This window comes from Carassius gibelio, chromosome B22, assembly GCF_023724105.1.
Source record: "Carassius gibelio isolate Cgi1373 ecotype wild population from Czech Republic chromosome B22, carGib1.2-hapl.c, whole genome shotgun sequence".
NCBI classification, from domain to species: domain Eukaryota; kingdom Metazoa; phylum Chordata; class Actinopteri; order Cypriniformes; family Cyprinidae; genus Carassius; species Carassius gibelio.
In genome coordinates, this window is record NC_068417.1 from 6236948 (window position 1) to 6249585 (window position 12638).

At 39.2% G+C, this 12638-nt stretch overlaps 2 protein-coding genes across 2 annotated transcripts in view; both read left to right on the forward strand.

Annotated features, from left to right (window-relative positions):
* The window catches only part of LOC127987694 (uncharacterized), a 2462016-nt gene that overhangs the window by 1776617 nt on the left and 672761 nt on the right, over positions 1 to 12638 (forward strand). The gene's annotated exons all lie outside the window — the stretch shown is intronic.
* LOC127987740 (uncharacterized) lies at positions 1847 to 2738 on the forward strand. Its single transcript, XM_052590137.1, has one exon. It carries the CDS (start codon positions 1862 to 1864, stop codon positions 2723 to 2725), a length of 864 nt encoding a protein of 287 aa, XP_052446097.1. The 5' UTR covers positions 1847 to 1861; the 3' UTR covers positions 2726 to 2738.

Sequence of the window (12638 nt, forward strand, 5' to 3'; positions counted from 1 at the left end):
TTTAGTAATATATTTCTCCACTGGCATAAAGATACGGTCACCAACTATGATAGCATATTAGTTTTGAGACAAAACTTTGTTTCAGTGATTTCTGATGGGAATAAGTTATTCTGCTGTTGATTGCACTTCTTGTACTTTATTGTCTAATTAAGGTCAAAATATAGGATATAGTTTTTTTCTTTAAACATATTAGTATAGTTTATTGTAGGTTTTTGATATGTGTGTTTTCATGTAAATGTTTAATGTCTACTCTCTTTCGAACACACATTTAGCAGTCAGTTGTGTTTATAACAGACATCAGCAGAATGTGGCTTCTCTTGAACATACGTCAGCACACACAGCAGATATTTAAGTTGGAACAGGCAAGACCAAAACAGATCTAAAACAACAAGCGCACGACCCTGTCCAAGATGATGATGCTTTTAGTTGCTCTTTTCCTTGGGAACATTCCTTCATTTGCTTTCTCTGCATCATCCCAGCCACGTAAGTATTTTACAACTGCACTATTTTGAAATGTAATGTTTTTTTTCCTTTAGTTTGATTGGAGTTGGGTTTGTTGGATTTTTTTTAATTTCTACCTCTTTTTGTGGTTTAATATGCTCTTTAAAACATGGAAGTATGTGGTTCTTCAACAGTTAAGATGTTAAAATCTAATTTGTTAACATATATATGTCTCCCGATGGCAATCATTTAAACAGCAGAAGTGATACTCCTCAGGAAATTGTGAAATTTTCCAGTAACCCGTCGCCTGAAGAGTTGACAATATTCAGATGCTTATTTTCCAGAAAGGCTTCTCTGTGTCCATGATGTGCACACGCAACCAAAGACAGTTTGACACAACTTGAGCTTACAACACTTTCAGTTCAGTTTCTCCATATAATGACTAAATCAAAATGTTCTAAATATTTTTATTTAATTTTAACCAGAAAGCCTGTATAAAATTGTGATTTTGACTGTAAATGTACATATTTCCTGTATGTAGATATTTCTTTGCAGTCCTTACAGACAGAGCATATAGCTGTACTGTGACATTTATAAATTACATAATTCATTATAATGAAAAATAAATTAAAGTGCATTTAAGTGTTAACTATCTTGTTTTTCTCTTCTCTTCTTTACCCAGATATTAATTGTCTTATCATAAATCTGGACTATATTAACTGCACATGGACTGAACATGAGCACAATTACACTTTCAGGAGCAGGTGCATATGTTAAAATAGAAAACCTGCATTTTTGGATGAAAGTTTCAGAACTGACAACAGCATGTGTTTTCTTTCTTAGGTTTACTCCTAGAGAAACTCTGGATTGTCCAGAATATCTCAGGATTGATGGTGTTAACGTGGGCTGTGTATTCCCCTACAAAACACCACAGCGGTTTAATACATTAGAAACACGGCTGTACAGTGACGATGGAGGTTTGGTGACAGAGCAGAAACATAATCTCAAATCATATGGTATTAGAAATGATTCATATTTATTATGACTTGACATTAATTGACCAGTTGATGAATTAAAACTGTATTGTGTTGCTAATCAGTGAAGCTTTCTCCTCCGATCAACCTGTCTGTGGTGGAGAAAAAAGACACTGAACTGTGGCTATACTGGTTTTGTTTTTTAAATTGTAAAATTGTAAAATATAACTTAATTCACACCATATTTCTGATATTACCGATCAATCTTATCAGATTAACTTTGATCGTTCACTCTTCCGTGACTGCAGCACACCTGCAAAGCGTTAGCACTCGTTAGCTTGTCATTAGCGTTTTCTTTTCTCCTCTCCTCTTCTCTCTCACGCTGCAGTTTTTCACAAGTTCATCAAACAACCGCAGTAAGAATATTTCATCAAGCACGGTGAGTAATGGCTTCTCCTACAATAGTTATTTGCACCTCTTGCCACATGTACAGTTTATCTATCTCTGTCGCTGATGAGGGATTCACATGTGATAAATGCAGGGAAACAGTTAGGCTGACAGAGAAGATTTCAGAATTAGAGACACGCATCCAAACTTTAATTGAGGACAGTAAGAATGTTAGGGCTCTAGATATGGCTTTGGATGCGTCTAGCTCAGGGATTCCTGTACATTGTCCGGTTCCAGCAGAGCCCCTGCAGCAGGGCAACTGGGTGACGGTGAGGCAGCGTAGTCGTGGGTCAAAACACCGCTCTTCTGTTCCGATCAAAACATTAAACAGGTTCTCCCCACTCAGTGATGCACCCACTGAGAAACCTGATGAAAGTGCTCTAGTTATTGGCGATTCTATTGTACGGAACGTGAATATAGAGACACCAGCCACCATAGTCAAATGTTTACCGGGAGCCAGAGCGCCTGACATCTTGGCAAATTTAAAAGTGCTGGCTAATGCTAAACGTAAATACAGTAAGATTGTTATTCATGCCGGCGCTAATGATGTTCGACTTCGCCAGTCGGAGATCACTAAAAATAACTTTAAAGAGGTGTGTGAACTTGCAAGCACGATGTCAGACACTGTAATATGCTCTGGTCCCCTGCCTGCTTACCGTGGTGACGAGATGCATAGCAGATTGTCATCACTCAATGGCTGGATGTCTAAGTGGTGCCCACAGAATAACATAGGTTATATAGACAATTGGACGAGCTTTTGGGGCAGACCTGACCTGTTTAAAAGAGATGGTCTTCATCCCTCCTGGGGTGGCGCCACTCTTCTGTCTAGAAATATGGCAAATAGTCTTAGTGTTTATCCTTGACTAACTGGGGCCCAGGTCAGGAAGCAGACAGACTGGCTAAACCGACCGTCTGCTAGCTGCCTCCCGTCACAGAGGTCAGTTAATTCTCAGCACATAGAGACTCTTTCACCTAGATATCACACTATAGAGACTGTGTCTGTTCCACGAACTAGAAAATACAAAAAACGTCCAAACCAAGTTAAGGTTAACAATTTAATTGAGGTTCAACAAATAAAAAACAAATGCAATATGGATAAACAAATGATAAAGATTGGCTTATTGAATATCAGATCCATTTCTACGAAAACACTTTTTGTAAATAATATGATAACTGATCATAATATAGATGTGCTCTGCTTGACAGAAACCTGGCTAAAACCTGATGATTACATTATTTTAAATGAGTCCACCCCCCAAGATTATTGTTATAAACACGAGCCGCGTCTAAAAGGCAAAGGGGGGGGGAGTTGCTTCAATTTATAATAACATTTTCAGGATTTCTCAGAGGGCAGGCTTCAAGTATAACTCGTTTGAAGTAATGGTGCTTCATATAACATTATCCAGAGAAACCAATGTTAATGATAAATCCCCTGTTATGTTTGTACTGGCTACTGTATACAGGCCACCAGGCCACCATACAGACTTTATTAAAGAGTTTGGTGATTTTACATCCGAGTTAGTTCTGGCTGCAGATAAAGTCTTAATAGTTGGTGATTTTAATATCCATGTCGATAATGAAAAAGATGCATTGGGATCAGCATTTATAGACATTCTGAACTCTATTGGTGTTAGACAACACGTTTCAGGACCTACTCATTGTCGAAATCATACTCTAGATTTAATACTGTCACATGGAATTGATGTTGATAATGTTGAAATTATTCAGCCAAGTGATGATATCTCAGATCATTATTTAGTTCTGTGTAAACTTCATATAGCCAAAATTGTAAATTCTACTTCTTGTTACAAGTATCGAAGAACCATCACTTCTACCACAAAAGACTGCTTTTTAAGTTATCTTCCTGATGTATCCGAATTCCTTAGCATATCCAAAACCTCAGAACAACTTGATGATGTAACAGAAACTATGGACTCTCTCTTTTCTAGCATTTTAAATACAGTTGCTCCTTTACGCTTAAGAAAGGTTAAGGAAAACAGTTTGACACCATGGTATAATGAGCATACTCGCACCCTAAAGAGAGAAGCCCGAAAAATGGAGCGCAGCTGGAGGAAAACAAAACTAGAGGTATTTCGTATTGCTTGGCGGGAAAGTAGCATATCCTACAGAAAAGCATTAAAAACTGCTAGATCTGATTACTTTTCTTCTATTTTAGAAGAAAACAAACATAACCCCAGGTATTTATTCAATACAGTGGCTAAATTAACGAAAAATAAAGCCTCAACAAGTGTTGACATTTCCCAACACCACAGCAGTAATGACTTTATGAACTACTTTACTTCTAAAATCGATACTATTAGAGATAAAATTGCAACCATTCAGCCGTCAGCTACAGTTTCGCATCAGACAGTGCACTATAGACCCCCTGAGGAACAGTTCCACTCATTCTCTACTATAGGAGAGGAAGAATTGTATAAACTTGTTAAATCATCTAAACTTACAACATGTATGTTAGACCCTATACCATCTAAGCTCTAAAAAGAGGTGCTTCCAGAAGTCATAGGTCCTCTTCTGACTATTATTAATTCCTCATTGTCATTAGGATATGTCCCCAAACTGGCTGTTATTAAGCCTCTCATAAAAAAGCCACAACTTGACCCCAGAGAACTAGTTAATTATAGACCAATCTCGAATCTCCCTTTTCTGTCCAAGATACTAGAAAAGGTGGTATCCTCACAATTATATTCCTTCTTAGAGAAAAATGGTATATGTGAGGATTTCCAGTCAGGATTTAGACCGTATCATAGTACTGAAACTGCTCTCCTTAGAGTTACAAATGATCTGCTCTTATCATCTGATCGTGGGTGTATCTCTCTATTAGTTTTATTGGATCTTAGTGCTGCGTTTGACACAATTGACCACAACATTCTTTTGCATAGACTTGAACACTTTGTTGGCATCAGTGGAAGTGCATTAGCATGGTTTAAATCGTACTTATATGACCGCCATCAGTTCGTAGCAGTGAATGAAGATGTATCATATCGATCACAAGTGCAGTATGGAGTACCTCAAGGCTCAGTTCTAGGGCCGCTACTCTTCACGCTTTATATGATGATACGCAGCTCTATATTTCCTCCCAGCCTGGTGAAACACACCAATTTGAAAAACTAATGGAATGCATAGTCGATATAAAAAATTGGATGACGAGTAATTTCTTACTGCTAAATTCAGAAAAAACAGAGGTGTTAATCATAGGGCCTAAAAACTCTACTTGTAATAACCTAGAACACTGTCTAAGACTTGATGGTTGCTCTGTCAATTCTTCGTCATCAGTTAGGAACCTAGGTGTGCTACTTGATCGCAATCTTTCCTTAGAAAGCCACGTTTCTAGCATTTGTAAAACTGCATTTTTCCATCTCAAAAATATATCTAAATTACGGCCTATGCTCTCAATGTCAAATGCAGAAATGTTAATCCATGCATTTATGACTTCAAGGTTAGACTATTGTAATGCTTTATTGGGTGGTTGTTCTGCACGCTTGGTAAACAAACTACAGCTAGTCCAAAATGCAGCAGCAAGAGTTCTTACTAGAACCAGGAAGTATGACCATATTAGCCCGGTCCTGTCCACACTGCACTGGCTCCCTGTGAGTGCGCGTTTAGTTTCGGTTTTGGTTTCACTCGCTCCGTGTCCAATAAAACAATCCACGTAATCCGTTTTCTGATAAAATATCTTCCTTTAATCTTGATTGTCAGTTCAATAAAACAAATAAAATTAAAAAAGCAAAATATGATCTTAAATCTTCAATATCACGGATGCGGTAAAGAAAACTGTGCAACTCCACTGTATTCCAAAGAGCGCACTGCCGCAAAGCTTCACAGTCGTGATTCTTAAAGAGCCAGTAAACAATTTTAACATATTACATATTTTTACAGAATATTTATCCAAATGGTAACATAAATAAAGTAAGATTACAAATGAAGCAAATTCAAACAAAAATATTCAAAAACTGAATCTAATCAAAATAGGCTCTTACATTACCGGCCCCTAATTGTTCTCAAACTCTTTGAAACAATTACTTAAATGTATACAGAAGGAGCCATATTATTTTAATATCCAATGTAAATTCTTAAAGTCCAAAGCAACACAAATTTAGGTTCCTATAGACATATTGCCTTCACTACTCATTCTGCCTCCTGCAACAGGCAAAGTTTTGTTATGGGTCTTTCCAAAATGTTGGTTTTTGTTTTAATGCGGACTTGTCGAACGAGACCCTTCTTGTCAGGAATAGTTTCAATAACTCTTGCTAACATCCAGGAATTTCTAGGGGCGGAGTCATCAACTACCAGAACAATGTCTCCAACAGAGAAGTTTCTTCTTGTGTTATTCCACTTTTGTCTCTGTTGTAGTTGTGGCAAATATTCACGACACCAACGTTTCCAAAACAATTCAGAAACATACTGCACCTGTTTCCATTTGCGTCTAGAATACAGGTTGTCTTTGTCAAACAGTCCTGGAGGCAACGATGGTTTTGTCTTGAGTAACAACAAGTGATTTGGAGTCAAAGCTTCCAGATCGTTTACGTCGCTTGATGTTGCTGTTATTGGACGACTGTTAATTATAGCCTCTGCCTCACAGAAAACAGTTTGAAGGCATTCCTCATCAAGAACTTGTTCTCTGCTTGTAGCATTAAGGATTTTTCTTATTGAGCGTATCAATCTCTCCCATGCCCCGCCATGGTGAGACCCAGTGGGAGGATTGAAAACCCACTTAATTCCTTGCTGGCTGAGATGGTCCTGAATCTTTTCGTTGTTCCATTTTTCAATGGATTGTCTTAATTCACGCTCGGCAGCTACAAAATTGGTCCCATTGTCTGACCTGATAACTTTCACTTGTCCTCTTCTGGCTACAAATCGACGTATAGCATTTATACAGGAATCAGTATCCAATGAAGAAGCCACTTCGATATGCACTGCACGAATTGCTAAGCAAGTGAAGATAACACCATATTTCTTGACAATGCTTCTTCCACGTTTAACCATGAATGGTCCAAAGTAATCTACACCTACTCTTGTAAAAGGTGGATCATCTGGTAACACCCTGTCTGATGGTAAGTCTGCCATTATTTGCTTTCCTGTTGAGGAATGTAAACGACGACAAATAACACATTGTGCGAGAATTTTTCTGATTGCAGATTTGGCACCTGGTATCCAGTATTTCTGTTGCAGTGCAGAAGTCATGTGATTTCTGCCACTGTGTCCTGTTTTCTCATGAATATTCTGGAGGATTAAGTTGGTGACATGAAGATCCTTTGGAATAATCATAGGACGCTTGCTTTCTTCCGGCATAGCAGCATTGCTAAGTCTTCCACCAACGCGTAAAACTTCACTGTGCAACTGGGGGTTTAACCTGTAAATCGAACTGTTTCTCTTTATGGCTTGCCCACGTTGCAGAGCTGATATCTCCTCAGCAAACTTCTCTCTTTGACAGTACTTCACTATTTCAAGCTCAGCCTCCTCCAAATCATCAACTGAGATGTTACTTCCTTTCCATTTAGCTTTGATGTCTTCCATCCTTTTGTTCACTATCTGCTTGTCGTTACTTGAATTGACTAGAGTCTCTGCAGCAGTAAGTGTCTTTCTCTTTTGTACAAGATCCAACAGCATGGTCTTAAATTTTAGAATCCATGCTACAATGCGCCGAAGCTTTATCCAAGAGGAGGAATGATCCATCAGTTGTCTAACAGAACTGTTATTATGTTGGGTCTGTACTGAATTGACCAACACAGACTTCTTGATCTCTGGATCATCTGCAGATATTATAATTTCTTCCATGCTCTTTGGCCACTCATCTGTGGATTGGTAAAGAAATTTTGGACCTGAGATCCATTTTTCATTTTGCATGAAAGTGTTGACCTTTTGCCCTCTCGAGGCACAATCTGCTGGATTTGAGCCAGTTACAACATGGTTCCACTGTTCGATCTTTGAGGCCTTCAGAATTGTTGTGACTCTGTTCGCCACAAATGTTCTGAATCTTGTGCTTTCATTTCTGAGATATTTAAGTACAGCTGTGCTGTCCGTCCAGAAGACTGAAGGTTTAAGTTTCAGCTGTAACTCTCCTTTTAACATCAGATCCATTTTTGTGGCAACTGTCGCAGCTGTCAGTTCCATTCGTGGAATTGTAGGCCTTTTTAAAGGGGCAACTCTGGACTTCCCCATCATCAGTGCACAGTGCACCTGGTCCTGTTGATTACGTAGAAGAAGATAGCTTGCTGTACCATACGCATCTTCACTCGCATCTGCGAAGTGATGGAGCTGTGCCACAACAGTTTCTCCGAAATCTGCTGGTTTAATGCATCTGCTCACCTTGAACTCTTCAAGCTGATGAAGTCCACTGAGCCAGTCTGTCCACCTTTGTTTTGCTTGCTCTGGAAGATCATCATCCCATCCTTTTTTCAGTCTGCATAAATCCTGCAGGATCATCTTTGCTGGTAAAACTACAGGTGCAAGAAACCCCAATGGGTCATAGATAGAGCTGACGATTGAGAGCAGTCCTCGTCGAGTGAATGGACGATCTTTAATGACTATTTTGAATTGAAATGTGTCTGACTCGACATTCCAGTGGATGCCCAATGCTCTTTCCATTGGCAGTGTTTCCTGATCAAGATCCAAGTTTTTCACTCCATCAGCCCATTCATTCTTAGGGATAGCTGCCAGCACAGCACGACTGTTGCTTGTCCACTTGACCAGGCGAAAACCTCCTTTGGAACATATTGCTCGCAGACCATGATATAACTCTATGGCTTGTGTCTCAGTGGCTGTGGACTTTAAACAGTCATCTACATAAAAATTTCGAAGAACAGCATCAGCAACATCAGGTTTGAACAGTGTGCCGTGATCTTCAGCACACCTCCTCAAAGCAAAGCTGGCGCAGCTGGGCGAAGAAGTAGCGCCAAATAAGTGGACAACCATTTTATGTTCCACCAAGTCTCCATTATAATCTCCGTGAGGCCACCACAGGAACCTAAGAAGATTTGAATCCTCTTCATGCATGCGAACCTGGTGGAACATAGCTTCCACATCTGCCATAAAGGCGATCCTTTCTTGTCTGAATCTTGTAATGACACCAACAAGATTACTTGTGAGGTTGGGACCTTGTAAAAGTTGTTGGTTCAACGATATCCCTTGATACGATGCCCCACAGTCAAAAACAACCCTCAGTTTGTGCTTGACGGGATGGTACACCCCATGGTGAGGTATGTACCATATTTTGCCATCGGTTTTCTTGTGGTTGTCTTTTGTGAGCTCAACAGCATAATCATTTTTGATGAGACTGTTCATGAAAGATGTATACTCTGTGTGGAAATCAGGATTTCTGATGAATTTTCTTTTCAAATTCAGAGCCCGTTGTTCAGCCACCACACGATTATTTGGCATCTGAATAGCCTTGTTCTTCAAAGGCAGGCACAAGCTGTAATGACCATCTACAAGCTTAGCTGACTCAGACATCATTTTCATAAATTGGAGGTCTTCCTTGGACATTTCCACTTGATCATCCTTTTCTGCTTCAGGGAAATCCTGCTTGAATTGCTGTTGCCACAAGTCTTCTAATCTGGCTACTGATATGCGATTCACCGATACTGGAGCACACCTTCCTTTTCTTGTGACATCATTACTATTCCTGAGAGGCCCATTGACTGTCCAGCCCAACTTGGTTCTAACAGCAAAAGGTCCATTGTCTTTACTACTAATAACTTGCCAAGGCTCCATGACTTCAGGCACATTAGCTCCTATTAGTAGTCCAATTTTTGCTTCAATACTAGGGAGACAAACCTCTTTAAGATACGGCCATCTCTCCAAATCCTTTTGCTGTGGAATGTTACTCTTGTGAACTGGAATTGTTTTCTGTGTGAAGACGTCTGGAAGTGGAACAAACTCGTCACCATCTAGACTACTAATCTCCAACCCAGACACTATGTGAGTTTTGACTTGTTTTTCATCTCCCATGGTTTTTAGAAGTATATCAGTCTTTCTTCCATTCACTTTCAGCTCAGACATCAACGCTTCTGTACAAAAAGTATCTGAACTTCCTGGGTCGAGAAAGGCATACGTTTTGACCAGTTGTGTACCTTTAGTAGTCTTAACTTGTACAGGAACAATTGACAAAGTACATTCAGTCTCACAGGTATCTTCGTCTCCACTTGCATCCTTTTTTGCACAGACTAGTGCACTAGTAACAGACTGTCTTTCACAGCTATCCATTTTGTCTTCCTGAAGACAAGCAGTTTCCTTCGACTTCATATGCAGTATGGTTGGATGTGGCAAAGAACATTCACTGCAGCTCATTCTATCTTTGCATTGTTTGCTCATGTGACCATGCTTTAAACAGCCAAAACACAATCCTTTGGTTCGCAAAAAGTCAATTTTCTCTTGATGTGTCTTGCTTCTCAATCTTTTACAGGATTCCAGATTGTGTTGCAGTACTTTACAAAAAAGACATGGTTTCTTCTGGTTGCTGGCATGTTTATTTTGCGATCTTTGAACTGCAAGTGTGTCATCATCTTCAACCTTTTTGTCAACTGGTACAGCACTAGTCGTGAAGACCCTTTTTGTTACAGCCTTTTTATAAGCGCTTGCTTCTGCTTGTGACTTAGCATGTCCTTTAGCTGCTGAACTATCTTTTATGTCTCCAAACACTGGATGGAGAGAAATCCTTGCCTGCTTATTAATGAAATCAACTAAATCTTTGAACTTCACTCTAGCATTTCGCTTCTCTTGAATATCACATGCCACCGATCGCCATTTTTCTCTTAATTTGAATGGAAGTTTCACCACGATGGCTCTTAGATTTGCTGCATTATCCATCTCTTCCATGTAACTTATATCTGACATTGCATTGCAGCATCCTGACAGAAACAATGAAAAGGAGTGAAGTGCTTCTCCATCTTCAGGTTTGATGGAAGGCCAGTGTAGAGCTTTGCTCATGTATGCGTCTGCAATCTGATACTCATTTCCAAAATGCTCTCTCAGAAGCTGCTTTGCCTTAAGATAGCCTTCTGCTGGATTCATATGTAGACAGCTACGAACCAGTTCCTTAGGCTTTCCAGTCGTGTACTGTTCCATGAAGTACAAACGGTCTTTATCATTATCGGTACGTTCTTCAACGCCATGTTCGAAGGCCCGAATGAACAGCTTATAATCGAGAGGATCTCCTTTGAAAATAGGTATGTCAATTGAAGGAAGCATGGACATTTTTTGATGCTTCACTAAGCACTCAGTGATGCTGGCTTGTCGCTCCATAGCATTACATAATGTACCAACTACGTTTCCCTCTCTACCTGTAGAAGGCTCATTTGGGATGGAGTTATTAGTTGACTGTGGCCTAAGAGGTTGAAAAACATTATCAAGCAGACTTTCCTGTTTCAGTACATCTTCACGAGGTGTTATGCTACCTGTTTCCAGATCCATTCCCTTGTGACTTACTGCTGAAGACCGACAACTTTCATACTGCTTAATAACTTTAATCTTAGCATCTGACACTGCAAGGGCAACTTCTAGCTCAAATTCTTCCCTTTTTGCTTTTAGTTCAGCCTCTTGTCGTTCAATAGCTTGTTTCTTCTTCAATGCAGCATGTTTAACAAGCAGTGCAGCTCTTTCTGCTTCAGCAGATATTCGTGCAGAAGAAGTTGTAGAAGCTGTAGATCTGCCATCTACTGACCCATGTTTCTTATGTTTCTTACTGGAAGTCACTGACACAGAGGAAATGCTATCATCAGGATTCACTTCTAGATCACACTGTATTGCTTGCTCAGCATTTTCTGCAACCTGTTTCAATCCACCTGTTGACTGCATTAATAAATCTTTCACATGAGCTGACTCTTGGTTCAAACCATGTATGCTGGTCCTTTGCATAATCTTCATCAGACATGTACTCCTCAACAGCATGATTCAGCTGACAGAAGTCTTTATACAAATGTTTGTACTCAGTTTCCAGTTTAGTTCGAACAATGTCAATATGTGCAGAATCATCCATAAGTTGTTCAATTTCCTTAGATTTACTTGTGAGCTGAGCAAGTTTAGCTTTCCTTGACTGCAAAAGCCTTTGCAATCTTTCTTCCTTTGCTTTCTCCGTCATTTTTATTGGCCTTTTAGCACTAGTGCAATCCTCATTAATCTTCGTATTTTCATCCATTCTTAGTTTAAAGCATCAAAACAAATAATTAATTGCCCTTATATCATTTGCTGAACTGTGCAGTATCACGTTTAAATTTTTTTTTTTTTTTTTTTTTTTTTACCTCAGAAATCTTCTCCACAGAAACTGCGCCATTAGATTGCGGGTAGATAAGGCCGCGCTTCCGAGGTAATCCTATAACGTCCTTTTCCAACGAAACTCCACATAACATGTACTGCAAGATCCACTGTTCCGTAAAACATCCACATATCTTCGTGTCAAACACGTCCTTATCCTTCAGGAGTAAGTTTTCTTTACTAATGTGAGTGCGCGTTTAGTTTCGGTTTAGGTTTCACTCGCTCCGTGTCCAATAAAACAATCCACGTAATCCGTTTTCTGATAAAATATCTTCCTTTAATCTTGATTGTCAGTTCAATAAAACAAATAAAATTAAAAAAGCAAAATATGATCTTAAATCTTCAATATCACGGATGCGGTAAAGAAAACTGTGCAACTCCACTGTATTCCAAAGAGCGCACTGCCGCAAAGCTTCACAGTCGTGATTCTTAAAGAGCCAGTAAACAATTTTAACATATTACATATTTTTACAGAATATTTATCCAAATGGTAACATAAATAAAGTA

Bases quoted from the DNA above. Each gene is read 5' to 3' on its own strand.
- LOC127987740 (XM_052590137.1), top strand. From the start codon at position 1,862: ATGGCTTCTCCTACAATAGTTATTTGCACCTCTTGCCACATGTACAGT.